Raw genomic sequence first — 13857 nt, 5'->3', positions numbered from 1 at the left:
CATAATGGTATGTGGCACTTAGTGTATGTTAGATACCCACTGGAGGTTTTTTAGTAGGGTTGACAACCCAAGGGCGCGGTTTGGTCACCGAGGCGTGGCATTAAGTAGTGACTGAGGCGCAGCCGAGGTCACTAATTAATTCCCGCCGAGGTGCCAAACCAAGCACGAGGGTTTCAACCTACTAAAAACTGACAGTGGGTATCTAACCTATTTAGAAAGCAGCTCGTTACCAGCACTGACAAAAGAAGCACAGAGTCACGCTAGGTAAGGTTCTTTACAGCGTGTTTGCTTGTGCCGCCGGCTTAGTGGCCAGGTAAATGTTGTTTTAGTAGCTGTTATTTAGGTCCAAGGCTTGCTTACTAGCTAATACAAGCTGGCCAAGAAGCGCAACAAGCTTTATAACAACTGGCCACAAAGCGCCAAGCTTTATTACAACTAATCAGTGCCACGAAGCGACAAGCTTTATTAGCTACAATGCGACAAGCTGTATTACAACTGGCCACGAAGCGACAAGCTTTATAACAGCTGGCCACGAAGCGACAAGCTTTATAACAGCTGGCCACGAAGCGACAAGCTTTATAACAGTTGGCCACGAAGCTACAGGCTTTATAACTGGCCGCAGAGTGACAAATGTTACAAACAGGTGCATTAGCATAGCTGAAGTGTGTTGATGGTATAATGGCGACAGTGCTGACAAGTAGACGAACGCAAATGTGCTTGCTGTAAACTCGCAACACCAGTAGTTTCACTGATGGCTAGCTAGTTGTGAATGTGAACATTGTTGGGGTAACTGTGATATGCATCGAGCAGCTGGCTCTTTCGGTTAATGGCTAGATTGGTCAAGTGCTGGTATGGCTGATGAAGGTAAAAACCCAACTCTCACTAACCATACAACCACTAATTAAATCAGTGACATAGAAAACTCTTTGATGTGTTGCTGAATTTACCATAACAGTCTCACATGACAGGAGGTCTCTAAATGAAACTTAGAGCCATCACCTCAGGTCTCTAAGTGGTATTAATAACCTCATTAACTGTGTCAACATCAAAGAGAATTATTCATGCTGCTTTCTAAATTAAATTATGTGTTGATTGCTTAGTGGTGGACATGTGCCAACCCCAAAGGAAACTCGAGGTTTTAAGGTTTGTATGAAGTGCCAGCCACTTGTCTCAACTATATAGTGGGTAAAATCAAGAGTTAATAATATAGAGAGGAGAGTGTCTAACGCTGTATAGTCCTGTAACAGATGATTGCACAGAAGTTAAACGGCTTCTTTTCCGCGTAATGACAGACTGGCTAGTATATTTTCGCATTTAACCACAAAGACTATCCCAGACACAAGGGCGTGCGTTCAACTCAATGTTCAAGTTCACCATGAAGAGCATCGCTCTGTTGCGTAAAGAAGTGTGGCTGTTAACCTCGAAGATAACTCTGGGGGAGAGCATCTGAAAAACCAATAAACACTGAACCAAAGGCGGAGTATCGCTTTGAATTTTCACTGCGTCGCCATGTTACCCTACCTTTGAGCATTCTTCAATTGAAGGAGCACTGTTCCCTGTACATACAGCTCAGTCTTTAGTTCAGTCTTCGAATATTCTTGAGGATTCATCACAGTGCGGCTAAACTAATTGCGGTAAGGAAGCGAACAAATACTAGAAGCCTGTACGTTACACGGAAAGGAAGCCTTCTGCGCAATCATCTATTACAGGCCTATACAGCGTTAGACACTCTTCTCTCTTATTATTAACTCTTGGTAAAATGTACTAAAAAAAACTTTTACTTGTTGTATACATCTTTAACTTACAATGATGACTTAGTATATGTTTATCTTGCAAATGCTACAGTTAGCTCTATATCATGACATGATCTATATATATGTATATGGTCATATCTTGAGGTGTACTGATTATCGGATTGGCTAAAATATTGGCCACTGATATGATAGTTCTTACCAATATCAGTATTGATACAGAACAGCAGGAGGACCAATATTACTACCGATATTTATATAGTAGCAATAGTTTATACATAAATAGATTATATATTGATTTTCTATATTATTCATGTGGCTCTTTAGTGCCAGTGGCTTATTGTTCACTCTGCAACTAGCACTATGTGAAGCCATATAAATACACAGCCACGATGTATTGCCAAGGAGACCATGTTTTCAGTGTCAACGGTTGGAACCAGTAACCTCACCTCCAAATGTAACCACTAAGGAAGAACCTGTGCCTCTGCCAATTTTGCACTGTAGGTGGTGCTACTAGCCCTCATGAGGACCTGTCGACTGTTGTTATACTCCGAAGGGCCCAACTGACTGATGAAATCATCATCAAACCAATACTACAATCTAAGGAAGATGGTCAAAAGCCTGATGACAATGCTCTGAGAGGAACACCCAAACAGACTTACCAATTGTTGGTAATTATGGGACCAGCTAGAGGTGAACGATGGAGTACTTTATCGCAGGTATGATGATCACCAAAGTAAAACAGAACACTGGCAACTAGTAGCGTCTAAATGCATGCAAGAACATATACTCAGTAAATCCCATGCAGGACAGCAGGTGGACATTTGGGACATGAAAAAACCTTTCGCAAAGTGTGAGATTCTTCCGGCCTGGATATTCATAGACAATCAAGGAGTGGCCCCATCCCCTGTGTAAGAGTCCTAATTCTTTTGATAGAAATACTGTATGCTTTGTCAGACCAAAATCAATTTATATAACTCATAAAAACTGCATATCACCACCATTTATTGCAAACTCACCTGAAACCAATGTTAAAATAGCTTTCAAACTGTCACCCAGCACCTTCGGACGTACTAAGCGCCTCTAAAATAATTATTGTGTTGCTGATGTTTAAGACTTTCATAGCCTTTTAAACAGCTTTTTGATACTTAACTATCTACAAAGGCCACAAATCAACCTACTAAGAAGTGATCATTGCTGCTTAAAGAAATACAGCAACAAGAGAATCTGCTCTCTGCAACCACCCTATTTGTACCCCTCCCCTTGCCAACTGCTGGATCCGCCCCTGCCCCTACAACTGGTAGCAGTTGATATAATGGGACCCTTCCAAAAGCCAAGAATGGTAATTCATACACTTTAGTGGCCTCACACGCTGCGCAGAAGCGTATGCAATTCCAAATCAAGAAGCAGTGACAGCAGCTACAAAGTTAGTGGATAACATGTTTTGCAGGTTTTCTGTCCCAGACCAACTCCATTCAGACATGGGGGCTTAATTTGAAGGACACTTGATTAACCCTTTGGCCCCTATGTTAACCCTTAAACCCGCATAATCCAGAAAACTGGATTTACACTTAATAAATATGCATGCTTTGCACAAAGCGCTGTAACTTTCGAAGCATCCATCCTATGGCTATGCAATTTATGTCATTCTACTCATGATGTAGCAAGGATCAAAATGATACATAGGGTTTTACCCTAACACTAAATGGTGTAGCCAACACTGGCCATGAAAACAACTTTCCGGTAAGGAAACATGCAAACCCTTTACATACCTTTATAATATGGTCAATAACTCGATGGTAATTGATCCTATTGCTTTACAACAACTTTCATTCAACTCTTCGTGAAATTCAGCATTAGGCCATATATGACTCACGTGCGTAAACCCACAATTGAAATTAAACATGTGGCAAGAATTTAGAAACACGGAGATGTGATTTATCGTTGTTCACCGCTTCATAACAAGTAAGCCACTGTAGTTACAGTGTTCATTTAACCTTCTCCAAGTAACCCAGTAAACACCTTTAACCTATGTGTATTTTTAGGCTGTAAGAATTAAGATACCCCACCTAGTCTTGCCATGCATGCCCACATTGTGTAAACATGCATTTCCAAAAAGTTTTCTGCGGGTTTAAGGGTTAATAAAGAAAAGCATTCCGTTAACATGCGTTCAAACGCACATATCTCGTAAATGAAATACCCTATGAATATACAGTTTGGACCACACTACTCAGAGGTTAATGTGTAATACCCTAAGCTTTATCTGAACATTGTAGCACGATTGAGCGTGAAGTAAGGCCAATACGCGTTTGAAAGAATTTTCGGTAGTTTTTAAGACGATAATTGCTACGATACTACCTGTCATAAAGGAGAGACGGAATAAAGAAGGTTAGTTAAAGTTATATGATGTTATAGATCTATCCTTCATGAGTAGTGTTCACACAAACCACGAAGGAATAGGTTGTTCCTACATGGAGTAACAGGAGCCCAAATTTATATGTCAAAACACGTATTTTTCGTAAAATAACTTTCATTTTTAAGAACCAAAGCCAAAATATTGGCTTTAGGGGCCAAAGGGTTAAGGAAATTTGTAAACTCCTTCATGTTAATAAAACACACGCAACACCATACCACACATAATGTGATGGACTAGTGGAAAAGCAGAACAGAGTATGCTGGCAACTACTGTACAGTTAGAGAGCAAACCAGTGTGGTTGAGTGGGAAGAATGCTTACCTAAAGTGTGTTTCGCATATGTGACCGTCTTAGTGAAAACCCATCTAGTTCACACAAGCATGCGTATTGAGAAATTGAAATTTAAAAATAATTCATAAAATTACGTATGCTACAAGAAAAATACGCAAGTTTTTATTGGGTGAAGAAGGAAGACTCAAATCAATTAAAACTATATACCATCTTATTCGCCTGTTCATGGAGAGTTTGCAAATCTTTGTTTCGTTTCTCTAGCTCCAACGGTATGCATGTCACGTGCATTTGTTTATCATGTGGTAAACGTAAACAAGATGGTTGTCATTGTTTCTTCTACCAAACTGCCTTCATATCCATATATGCAAGTATCTACAGGGCTAATACTATACCTTGGCTGATGTACTGATCCATGGTGAACGTGTTAAGCCACATTGCAATGCTGTAGACTAATCCAAACAAAAGTAACGGCTGCGAATGTAAGCGCCTGTATTTTATTTTCAGTATAGTCGCTGTACAAATTGATTATCTTGCTCTTCCTACTGTCTAGCGCTATAATTCCAAAACTACACACCACAGAAGGCTGAAACTTTGGTGGTCCATTACTTGAACACTGCAGATATTGCTAAGTGAATAAATCTTTTTTTAATTGTGCAAACAAATTAGGTTTTTGCTGAGACAGTCACATATAATACTAGTGAGCATGTCTCTATAGGGTTTACCCCATTTTATTTAATGTTTGGGAGGCAAGCCAGGATACCACTGGATGAAATGTATGGACTACCGCCTGGTAAATCAGTGACATGCTGTCAATATGTATCCAATTTGCGTCACTCTTTGGAAATGCGCACTGCATTAATTGCCTGACAGAATTCACTGGTTTGTGCCCGTAGACAGGAGTATTATGATTCGAAGGTACAGGTGACTTGGTATGGTTATGCAACCCAGCTGCATTACACAAGCTATATACCCCATGGAATGGCCCATACAAAATTGTCAAATATGGCCGGATCTGCAAAAACCCGACATAATCACACAAACCTAAATTTACAGTATAAAGGATTGAATACAATGGGTGAAATACTTGTGTATTATTGAAAAATTCTGCAAATGTTTGAACACCTCTTTCTTGATAAAGGAAGGGACTAATAATAAAAACCTGGATATCATCTTATTCGTCTGCCCAAGAGGAGTTGGCAAATCTATGTTTCGGTGAAGTAGACCCAACGATACGTAAGTTACGAGTGTTTGTTTACGTCATGTCGAAGCAATCATATGTGATCGATTTTTCTTGACAAATTTGCCTTTTCATGCAGAAAAGTTAGTAAAGGATAAACTTACCTAGTAATTGATTCCTCTATTCATGACAAACATGCTGAAAATTTCAGCTCTGTACTTCAATCTGTTGGTAAGTTACAACCATTTTTGCAAGCTCCTGTACCTATACTTGCTGTACAAATCCATTTTCTGTCGTTGCTACTTTGTAGGGCTGTAACTCCGAATGTTATTGGCATATTGGGTTGAAAATTTACCAGATGGTACACTTGGTTAAGTACATTATAAATATTTAATAAACAGGAATTCAAAAAATGCGCGATTGTGTTGGGTTTTTGTAGATCCGGTCACAAATGCTTGTCAGATCTAGTGTACAGGATACAAGATATGAACAGAAAAAGGAAGAAACTGGTAGTAAACTTTGACCGTCTTAATCTCAAGAACACGAAGCCAACCAGAAGTTGTGATCACCTGAACTACAACTACTAGTACACATCCTACAAGTGCACCTACACAATAACTACCAGGGACACATCTTGAAATAGTGGAAGATTTTGACGATCCAGAGATCACATCACCGCAACCAACAGTGAGTCAAGGAGAAACACAATGGCAATATCCCCAGCATACAAATAGAAGGAAACCTGCAAGATATTCTAATGATTGATATGTGGACATGTCTTTACAGAAGAGGGAATGATGTAAGAATGATGTAACATTATACCCAGACATGACTTAGTTAACAGTTACTTAACACATACCCACACACTTAATGTAACACTTTAGATGTTGATTTAGATTAGGATATATAAGTTAGCCATTCTCTGTATTGAGTCAGTCTGTATGTTAGTGCTGAATGAGTTGTTGTTGATATATCAAAGTTAGTATTATATACAATACAACAGCAGTTTAAATTATTTACAGTTTGAAAAAATGCCAATATAGTGTGGCTGGGGTTTCCGGATACCACTAAAAAAAAGGAGTACCTGCCATTGTTATGGGAAATGCCAATGGCGGATCCAGGATGCCCCCCCACCACCTAGTGGACTCGGAGCCATAAAGTACTAAACTTTGTCAGGCCAAGATCAGCTTATAAAACTCACGCAATATGCACATTTTACTAACATTTATTACAAATTCATGGCTCAACAAATTCACCTGAAACCAAAGCAAAACCAAAGCTTTGAAATTGTCACCCAGCACCTTCGTACGCACTAAGCACCTCTAAAAATAATTATTGTGTTACTTTTGTTCAAGACATTCAGAGCCTTTTAAAGACTTCACAACTATTTGCAAAGGCCAAAATAGCAAAAAATCAACAATGAGATACTACTAGATGGTATATTATTTGCTGCTTTAAAAATGCAGCAACTAACAAGAGAATCTGGCTCTCCCTGAGGGGTCCGAAACTCCCTTGAAATCTCATACAGCCTCTTTGAAATCTTGTTGAAATCTCAAATCTTAGCCCATTTTAAAATCTGAAATCTTGAAAAATTGCTGTAAAATTCTGTATATTCCCTGTATACTGCCATATATGCACGATCATAAGTGCTACCCCATAAAAAAAGATCCGCAACATTTGTATGGCTTCTAGAGACAAAAAAAATTCCATGTGCTATTTTTCTGTGCTTCTCCAGATACTAATGATCAACGTGATCAATCTATTCCGGATTTTACGATTTTGTTTTAAAATCTGAAATCTTGCTCAAAAATCTTTGAAATCTCGTACAGGATTTTTTCCAGTTTCGGACCCCTCGGCTCTCCCCAGCCACCTACAACTTGGCCTGTCTGTGTACCTCCACTTGCCAGCTCCTGGATCCGCCCCTGAATGCTGGGCTCTTTTGAGTGTCGTGGTCCAGCAGAGACTGATAGCATTCTGTTTTTCTGGTTACTTTGTTGGTGACAGCGATTTTTAAGAAGCAAAACTGCTGCCAGCCTTGCTCGGACCATGCGAGTGTCTAATTGCAGCGCTTTCAAAGATGCGATATTTGATCTACTACCTGGAAATCTGTATCAGTCCTTTCCTTAACACTAAAACAGCATAATTAAGTAGTGTGGCCCCGCGGATCCTTGCTTGGGGCTTCTCCGGGCTGCTGGTTGTGTTGATTACTCGTGCCAGTTAACACGTCGCAGGTAATGGGCCTGGATTCCAGTTGTACTGTCTCTAAAGCATGTATCCGTTCACTGAATAGTGTGATTGATCATTTGCTATGGTCGCTTAGAATTACGAACGGTGTCCTCAATCTCCTGTTAACGTGCGTAGTGAACGTTTTTTTACACAAAAATACTGATTCTATACGCGCAAGCAAATTGTGTGGCAATCATTAAGTTATCGAAACAAAACTTCAGTATTTTATAGTACACAAGTAGGGTACTTAAACCATAGCCTGATTAGTTTCTATACCATCCTTCAGTAGCGGAGTAAAAATGAACTGAGTGTCCGGAATAGCTACCCAGCTGTCCGGAAACCACCTTACTTACCTTATCTATTCCGACAATATACAGCACATTACTCACCAGCTAACACAAGTACGCAACATTGCAAACAAGTCCCTGCCATGTCTCTTCTCGTCCTCGGCTACTGGAGCGAGAACAACTGAAACTACACAGCAATCAGTCCAAATAAGGCAGTCAATCACGTGTACATGCAGCAAAATTTTTACTATATAAGGTAACCACATTACACGGGTGTTGATGATAAACTTTTATTTTTATCAAAACTCATGGTAGTGAGGCGCGCGGCCAAGAAACTACAAAGCGCACGCCCAATTAAAATACGCGCGGCCACTACTACTGTGAGTTATTTATACGTGTAGGGACGGTTTCGCAATAGTAGCTCTGGATTACGCAACATCTCTCAATTGCGTTACGTTATAAAAAAAATCTTTTTTTGTAGTAGTAGTATTAGTAGTTTTCTTGCGACCGGTATTCAAAACGCGTTTTTTAAAAAACTTTTTTAACCTGATGATAAATGAATAAATACAAATACAAAGAGAAAAACAAGAACAAACACTATATGACAGTCACCATTTAGAAAGCTAGCAATTTAGTCTCAACCTGGATAAGATCAATTGGTGCTGTTCCTAACGAATGACCAAAGCGGTCCTTTGAGGACCTGATTCAGTGCAGACCTCAGAAGTGAGAAGGACAGGCAACACCCAGGGGCGGATCTAGGATTTATAAAAGGGGGGAGGGCTAACTCAAAGTATTAATGTCTTGGGTAGAGATGCTGGAACTAGGGGGTCTGGGGGCATGCCCCCCCCCCCCCCCCCCAGGAAATTTTTGAAAAATAGATGCTAAAATACTGCAATTTGGAGACATTTCCACATAAAATTCATAATATTTTCTGCCTGTAGATATTTTATATACTGTCTTTAGATTATAGGTATGGCTCTCTGAAGCATTTTGTTAATGGAAAAGTTTGGGTAGGTACAGACAACCAAGTACATGATGCACCCCTCTCACAATTGCACAACACTGAACAGGTGTATGTTAGAATAATAATGTTGTAAGTGGAAAATTTTGAAATTTGAACAATGCAAGATTGAATCTGAGAGCATTTTCAATGGAAATTGTGTACCTGAATTAAGTATTGCCATACATATCAACTACACAAGTAGATGAATAAAGTCCTTTAAACAGACCAATGCACTTCATTGTATGTACACTGTTAAAACAGGGGAGTAACAGTAACTATGGGAGTAAAATATTTTACTCTAAAAGGGGAGTTCGGATTACTAGGAGAGTAACAGTAACCCACTAAGGGTAAAGAGACCTCCAAGTAAGTGAAAGCACCAACCTGAAGAGTTCCCATTACCAGCTAGCTAGTAACTAAGGTGAACTCAGTGAGCCAGTATATATATATAGCTATAGCTACTGAGGCCACATAGCTGAACTGAATGATGAGCCACTTGTAGCTGTCTCACTATGATATTTTCTCCATTAACTAGCCAGTTCAATCCTAGCCACTCAATGTAAAAAGGAAAGTAATTATTTAGGTTTCCTTTTCAATGGCAGCCATTTACTCATGTTTTATTTTCCAGACTAACCAAGACATAGTGAAGGAAACAGACAGTACGAAAGCAGGAGGACGAATTGTTACTCAAGAGTCAAGAATATTTTGAAATACGTATGTATAATCCACCCCAAAAACACCTTCGCTGTAAAAAAGGCGCGCCCAAGAAACTACAAGTACCTGGAACCCAATGTAAAAAAAAAAGAAGGAAAATCAGCTTGAAAAGTAACTGGTAACTTAAAGAGCTGATATCTGAAGCGGCCAAGAATACAATTACTAAAGTTTAATCTATGCAAGAACACCTTGGCTATAAAACAGGTGTATACATGAAAGTAACTGGCAACTGGATTTAAGGCGGCCAAACTACCAGCCAATTGGAGTTAAAAGAAATTACTTTACGATGTAGCAAGAGTGAATATAGAACACAGCTGAATTATAAAAGTTCAGTGTTAAATTTTTGAATTAGTTGTATATGACCATTCATTCTTGGCCGCTTCAGATATCAGCCATTTCAGTTGCCAGTTACTTTTATGTATACACCTGTTTTATAGCCAAGGTGTTCTTGCATGGATTAAACTTTAGTAATTGTATTCTTGGCCGCTTCAGATATCAGCTCTTTAAGTTACCAGTTACTTTTCACTTCAGCTAAGCTGATTTTTCTTTTTGTTTTTTTACATTGGGTTCCAGGTACTTGTAGTTTCTTGGGCATGCCTTTTTTACAGCGAAGGTGTTTTTGGGGTGGATATCGCTCATTTTTGTCAGTGATAGACTCTACATTTGGTTTAAAAGGTAATTTTTTTGGAAATGAGCAATTAACATTAATGCAGAATATTATCTTGGAGAGTCAGTAAAATCTATACATAATAATGATTGTTTCATAACACCGTAAATTCGGAAGTATGAATTTACGGTGTAGTATGACTGTTCTATTAGAGTAAATTTATCTTTACTGCCTGCACGTGATGAATATATCTCATATCTGTGCATGTTAAATGCTTCAGACACCTAATTAAACTTGCAAGTGCCTAATTAGTTCACAGTTGCTACACAGCTATAAATACATTTGTAATTGTTATCATCATAATCATTTATCATGTTATAACCATTTTTTAATATTTTGGTCACAACTTCAGGATTAGAGCAGCAGAGAAAGGAATAGAGGACTCAACCATCAAGACTTGTATATGGGAGATGGAACAGTATTGCGATGGACAATGCTGGTACTAACCCCTCAAGGGTGTTGCAGCACAGTATAGATGCAAGACCAGAGCCTCGATCGTCACCTTTTGACTGTGGTAACAACTTCAGGATTGAAGCAGCAGAGAAAGGAATGAAGGACTCAATCATCAAGACTTGGGGAGATGGAATAGTATTGCCATGGACAATGCCAGCACTAACCCCTCAAGGATGTCACAGTGCAGTATCGATACAACCACTCCAACCAGTGCATAAGACCAGAGCTCGATCATCACCTTTTGACTGAAATTTTTATACTTGATGAAGCAATTAAAACAAAAAAGTTGTAGTACTTATACTTTCCTGAGGGAACATGTCCCCAGAGTCCCAGACTCCCTTGCCTGTTCAGCAGAATAATAGGATTGAGCCTTACTACCACTTTCACCTTTATTCTTGGCCTGAATGTACATATCAGCAACATAATACAGTAGCTGTAGATAATGCTAGTTAATGCCCCTAGGCAGAGCTATAGGGGTGGGAATTTTTCCCTACTATCATACTATCATAGTAGTTCTTCTCGCAGTTCTTTGCCTGGCCATCATCAACTGATGTCAAAACATTAGTCTCATCCCCCAGACCCTTCCTCAAGCATGCTTATCACACATAAATAACTTAGTTTAGCAGTGCACAAACAATTATTCATTGACAGCTGACAGCTTAGAAGAAGAGAACCATCATAACAATTGATGAGAAAACATGCATGATTACAAACAAATTATATATTATGTGTCCTCGGACAACATGCGACCACATGTCTGACCAACAGTGGACAGCAGTGGGCATGGCAAGGAAAAAAAAACTAAAGTTACAGCTTAAATTATATACAGATTAAAAACAGTCCGGGTTGATTGTCCATTCTTTAGAGTTCCTACCATAAAATATTCTCTGTGAAGCAGAAATTGAGGCACTGGCCATCTTGAACAAAAGATTTCTAGCACTTCCTTTGGAAAATAGGGATACTTGCCGGGTAAAATTTATCACATCCTTAATTGCAGCAATAGAACTAGGTTGAAAATGGCCCAAAACACTGACTTCCACAGTTCTGTAGCAGTGAGGAATCTTCAAACGATCCAATTCAGCCAAAAGCTGTACATACTCAGGTTTATAAAGTTTGCGGTTGTGTGCAGACTCCAAATGATGCATTGAGTCCAATGGACATGTAAGCTCTATAATACCCATCAATGCAGAGTGTCTGTTATAGATGACAACATCGGGTCTGTAAGGAGTGACTAAGACATTGGAGGGGATGGTTTCAGGAGGAGAGTCATTAAAACGATGTCCCTGCAGGTCCGCATAGACACTGACCATCTGGCAATCAGAAAAGAGAGTAATTAACTGAGAAATTAAAGTGAACAGTACTTGATTATGTCTATAGGTGTACCTTTGTTGGGATAGTGCTACTGGGCAACCGCCTAAAATATGAGCGGTAGTTGGCTGGTTAGAGTCACAAAGGGTACACTTGGCACCACACTGTATGTGCCAGCGACGCAGGTTAACAGCAGTAGGCAGAGTGTCCGAGGATGCTCTCAACAAGAAAGAAAATTGCCCAGGGTGAAATCCAGTCATTAACTTATTCCATGTTCTGCAGCTAGTTTCTAACCTAGCAGAATCCAAAAATTTGCATTGCACAGTGAGTTGATTGAGATGGGCTTCACTGTCAGAAGTAATTTTACTAGTCAAATCATCCTTAGCTCTCTTGTAAAGAGACCGTGCTGATGGCATATCGGACAATTGGCTTTAGGCAGCCGACAATATGGAATAATCTTGATTCTGGAACTGCAGAAAATCATTACCAAGATGGAGATGCAAGCCCAGTTCCTGCAGCTGAGGATCAGATGATGCACAGATACATGAAAGCAAACTAAGTTTTGCCTCTCTTGACACACAAGAGACACTGGGGCAACAAATTCCCGGATAGTATAAGATTACCCGAGTAGCATTCCTTGGAAGCTGTAACCATTTCTTAAGATAACGAGTGACCATAGATTCGAGTTGTTTAATAGTATGGTTAGTGATTGCATCAACACATAGATGGAATCTTAACAGTGACAAGATGTAATTCCTATAAATCCAGAGCTTATACTCTCCCCTAACAGGAAGAGAATCAGTAGCTGTTAGTAAACCTGACAGACGAGAAGTCATATTCTTGTTTGCAATAGATTTGGTAGCTGACAAAGACACATCAATTAGTTTTCCCAGAAATTTTGTGCCACCCTCAGTAATCAATTTTGTGGTCCCACCTGATAACGGAATTCTCTGTGACAAATGTTTAGAGCCATCAAATAGAAATGAAACGCACTTTGAAGGCTTAAGTGTTAGATCCAAGTCTGCAGCTTTCTTGTCAATCTCTTGGAGCACAGAAGAATGGGATTCCAAATTGGTGGAAATCAAGGTAGCATCATCGGCATAACCCTTCACTGAATGGGCAATTGAATCGACAAATTTTGGAGAAGATTCCCAACTGGATTTAACAGTGGCAGGTTTATCAGTAAGAGGCACAAACCTCTTTGCCCTCTTACCACAAGGTTTCCAGTCCACCTGGTGGAGGTCAACTTCTTCAAATACCATTGTATCTATGTCTTCCTTGTACACAAGTTTACAGAAACCATTAAACAGATACTTGTCAATACGAGCTTTATACCAACCAGGTTCTTCATCACCACTCTCGGACCATTTAATGTATACAAAAGAACCAACAGGTTGGTAGGCTATCACAATTAGGCACAGGAAGTTGAAATGTGTAGCCACATGGATTATTCAAAGAGTCTGCCAACTGTAGAAGTGGATTAAATACCAACAAAAATATCATAGGGGAGAGAGTATCTCCTTGAAATACTCCTCGTTGAAATGGTATCATAGCTGTCTCCCAGTGATC

General features: G+C 39.5%; 1 protein-coding gene across 8 annotated transcripts in view; it reads right to left on the bottom strand.

Annotated features, from left to right (window-relative positions):
- Nucleotides 1-13857, bottom strand: part of LOC136267074 (receptor-type tyrosine-protein phosphatase S-like) — a 336067-nt gene that overhangs the window by 245814 nt on the left and 76396 nt on the right. For 7 of the 8 annotated variants that reach the window (XM_066062124.1, XM_066062129.1, XM_066062130.1 and 4 more), the window contains exon 1: nucleotides 8249-8362. The exons of the other annotated variant lie outside the window; for it this stretch is intronic. In XM_066062124.1, coding sequence (XP_065918196.1) covers nucleotides 8249-8291 — 43 coding nt within the window. In that variant the 5' untranslated portion in view covers nucleotides 8292-8362. Of the gene's footprint in view, nucleotides 1-8248; nucleotides 8363-13857 lie in introns of those variants that run through there. 8 annotated transcript variants of the gene reach the window in all.

Source organism: Dysidea avara, chromosome 9, assembly GCF_963678975.1.
Source record: "Dysidea avara chromosome 9, odDysAvar1.4, whole genome shotgun sequence".
Taxonomy (NCBI): domain Eukaryota; kingdom Metazoa; phylum Porifera; class Demospongiae; order Dictyoceratida; family Dysideidae; genus Dysidea; species Dysidea avara.
The sequence above is the reverse complement of the archived record's forward strand: the minus strand, read 5'-3'. Positions and strand labels throughout refer to the sequence as shown.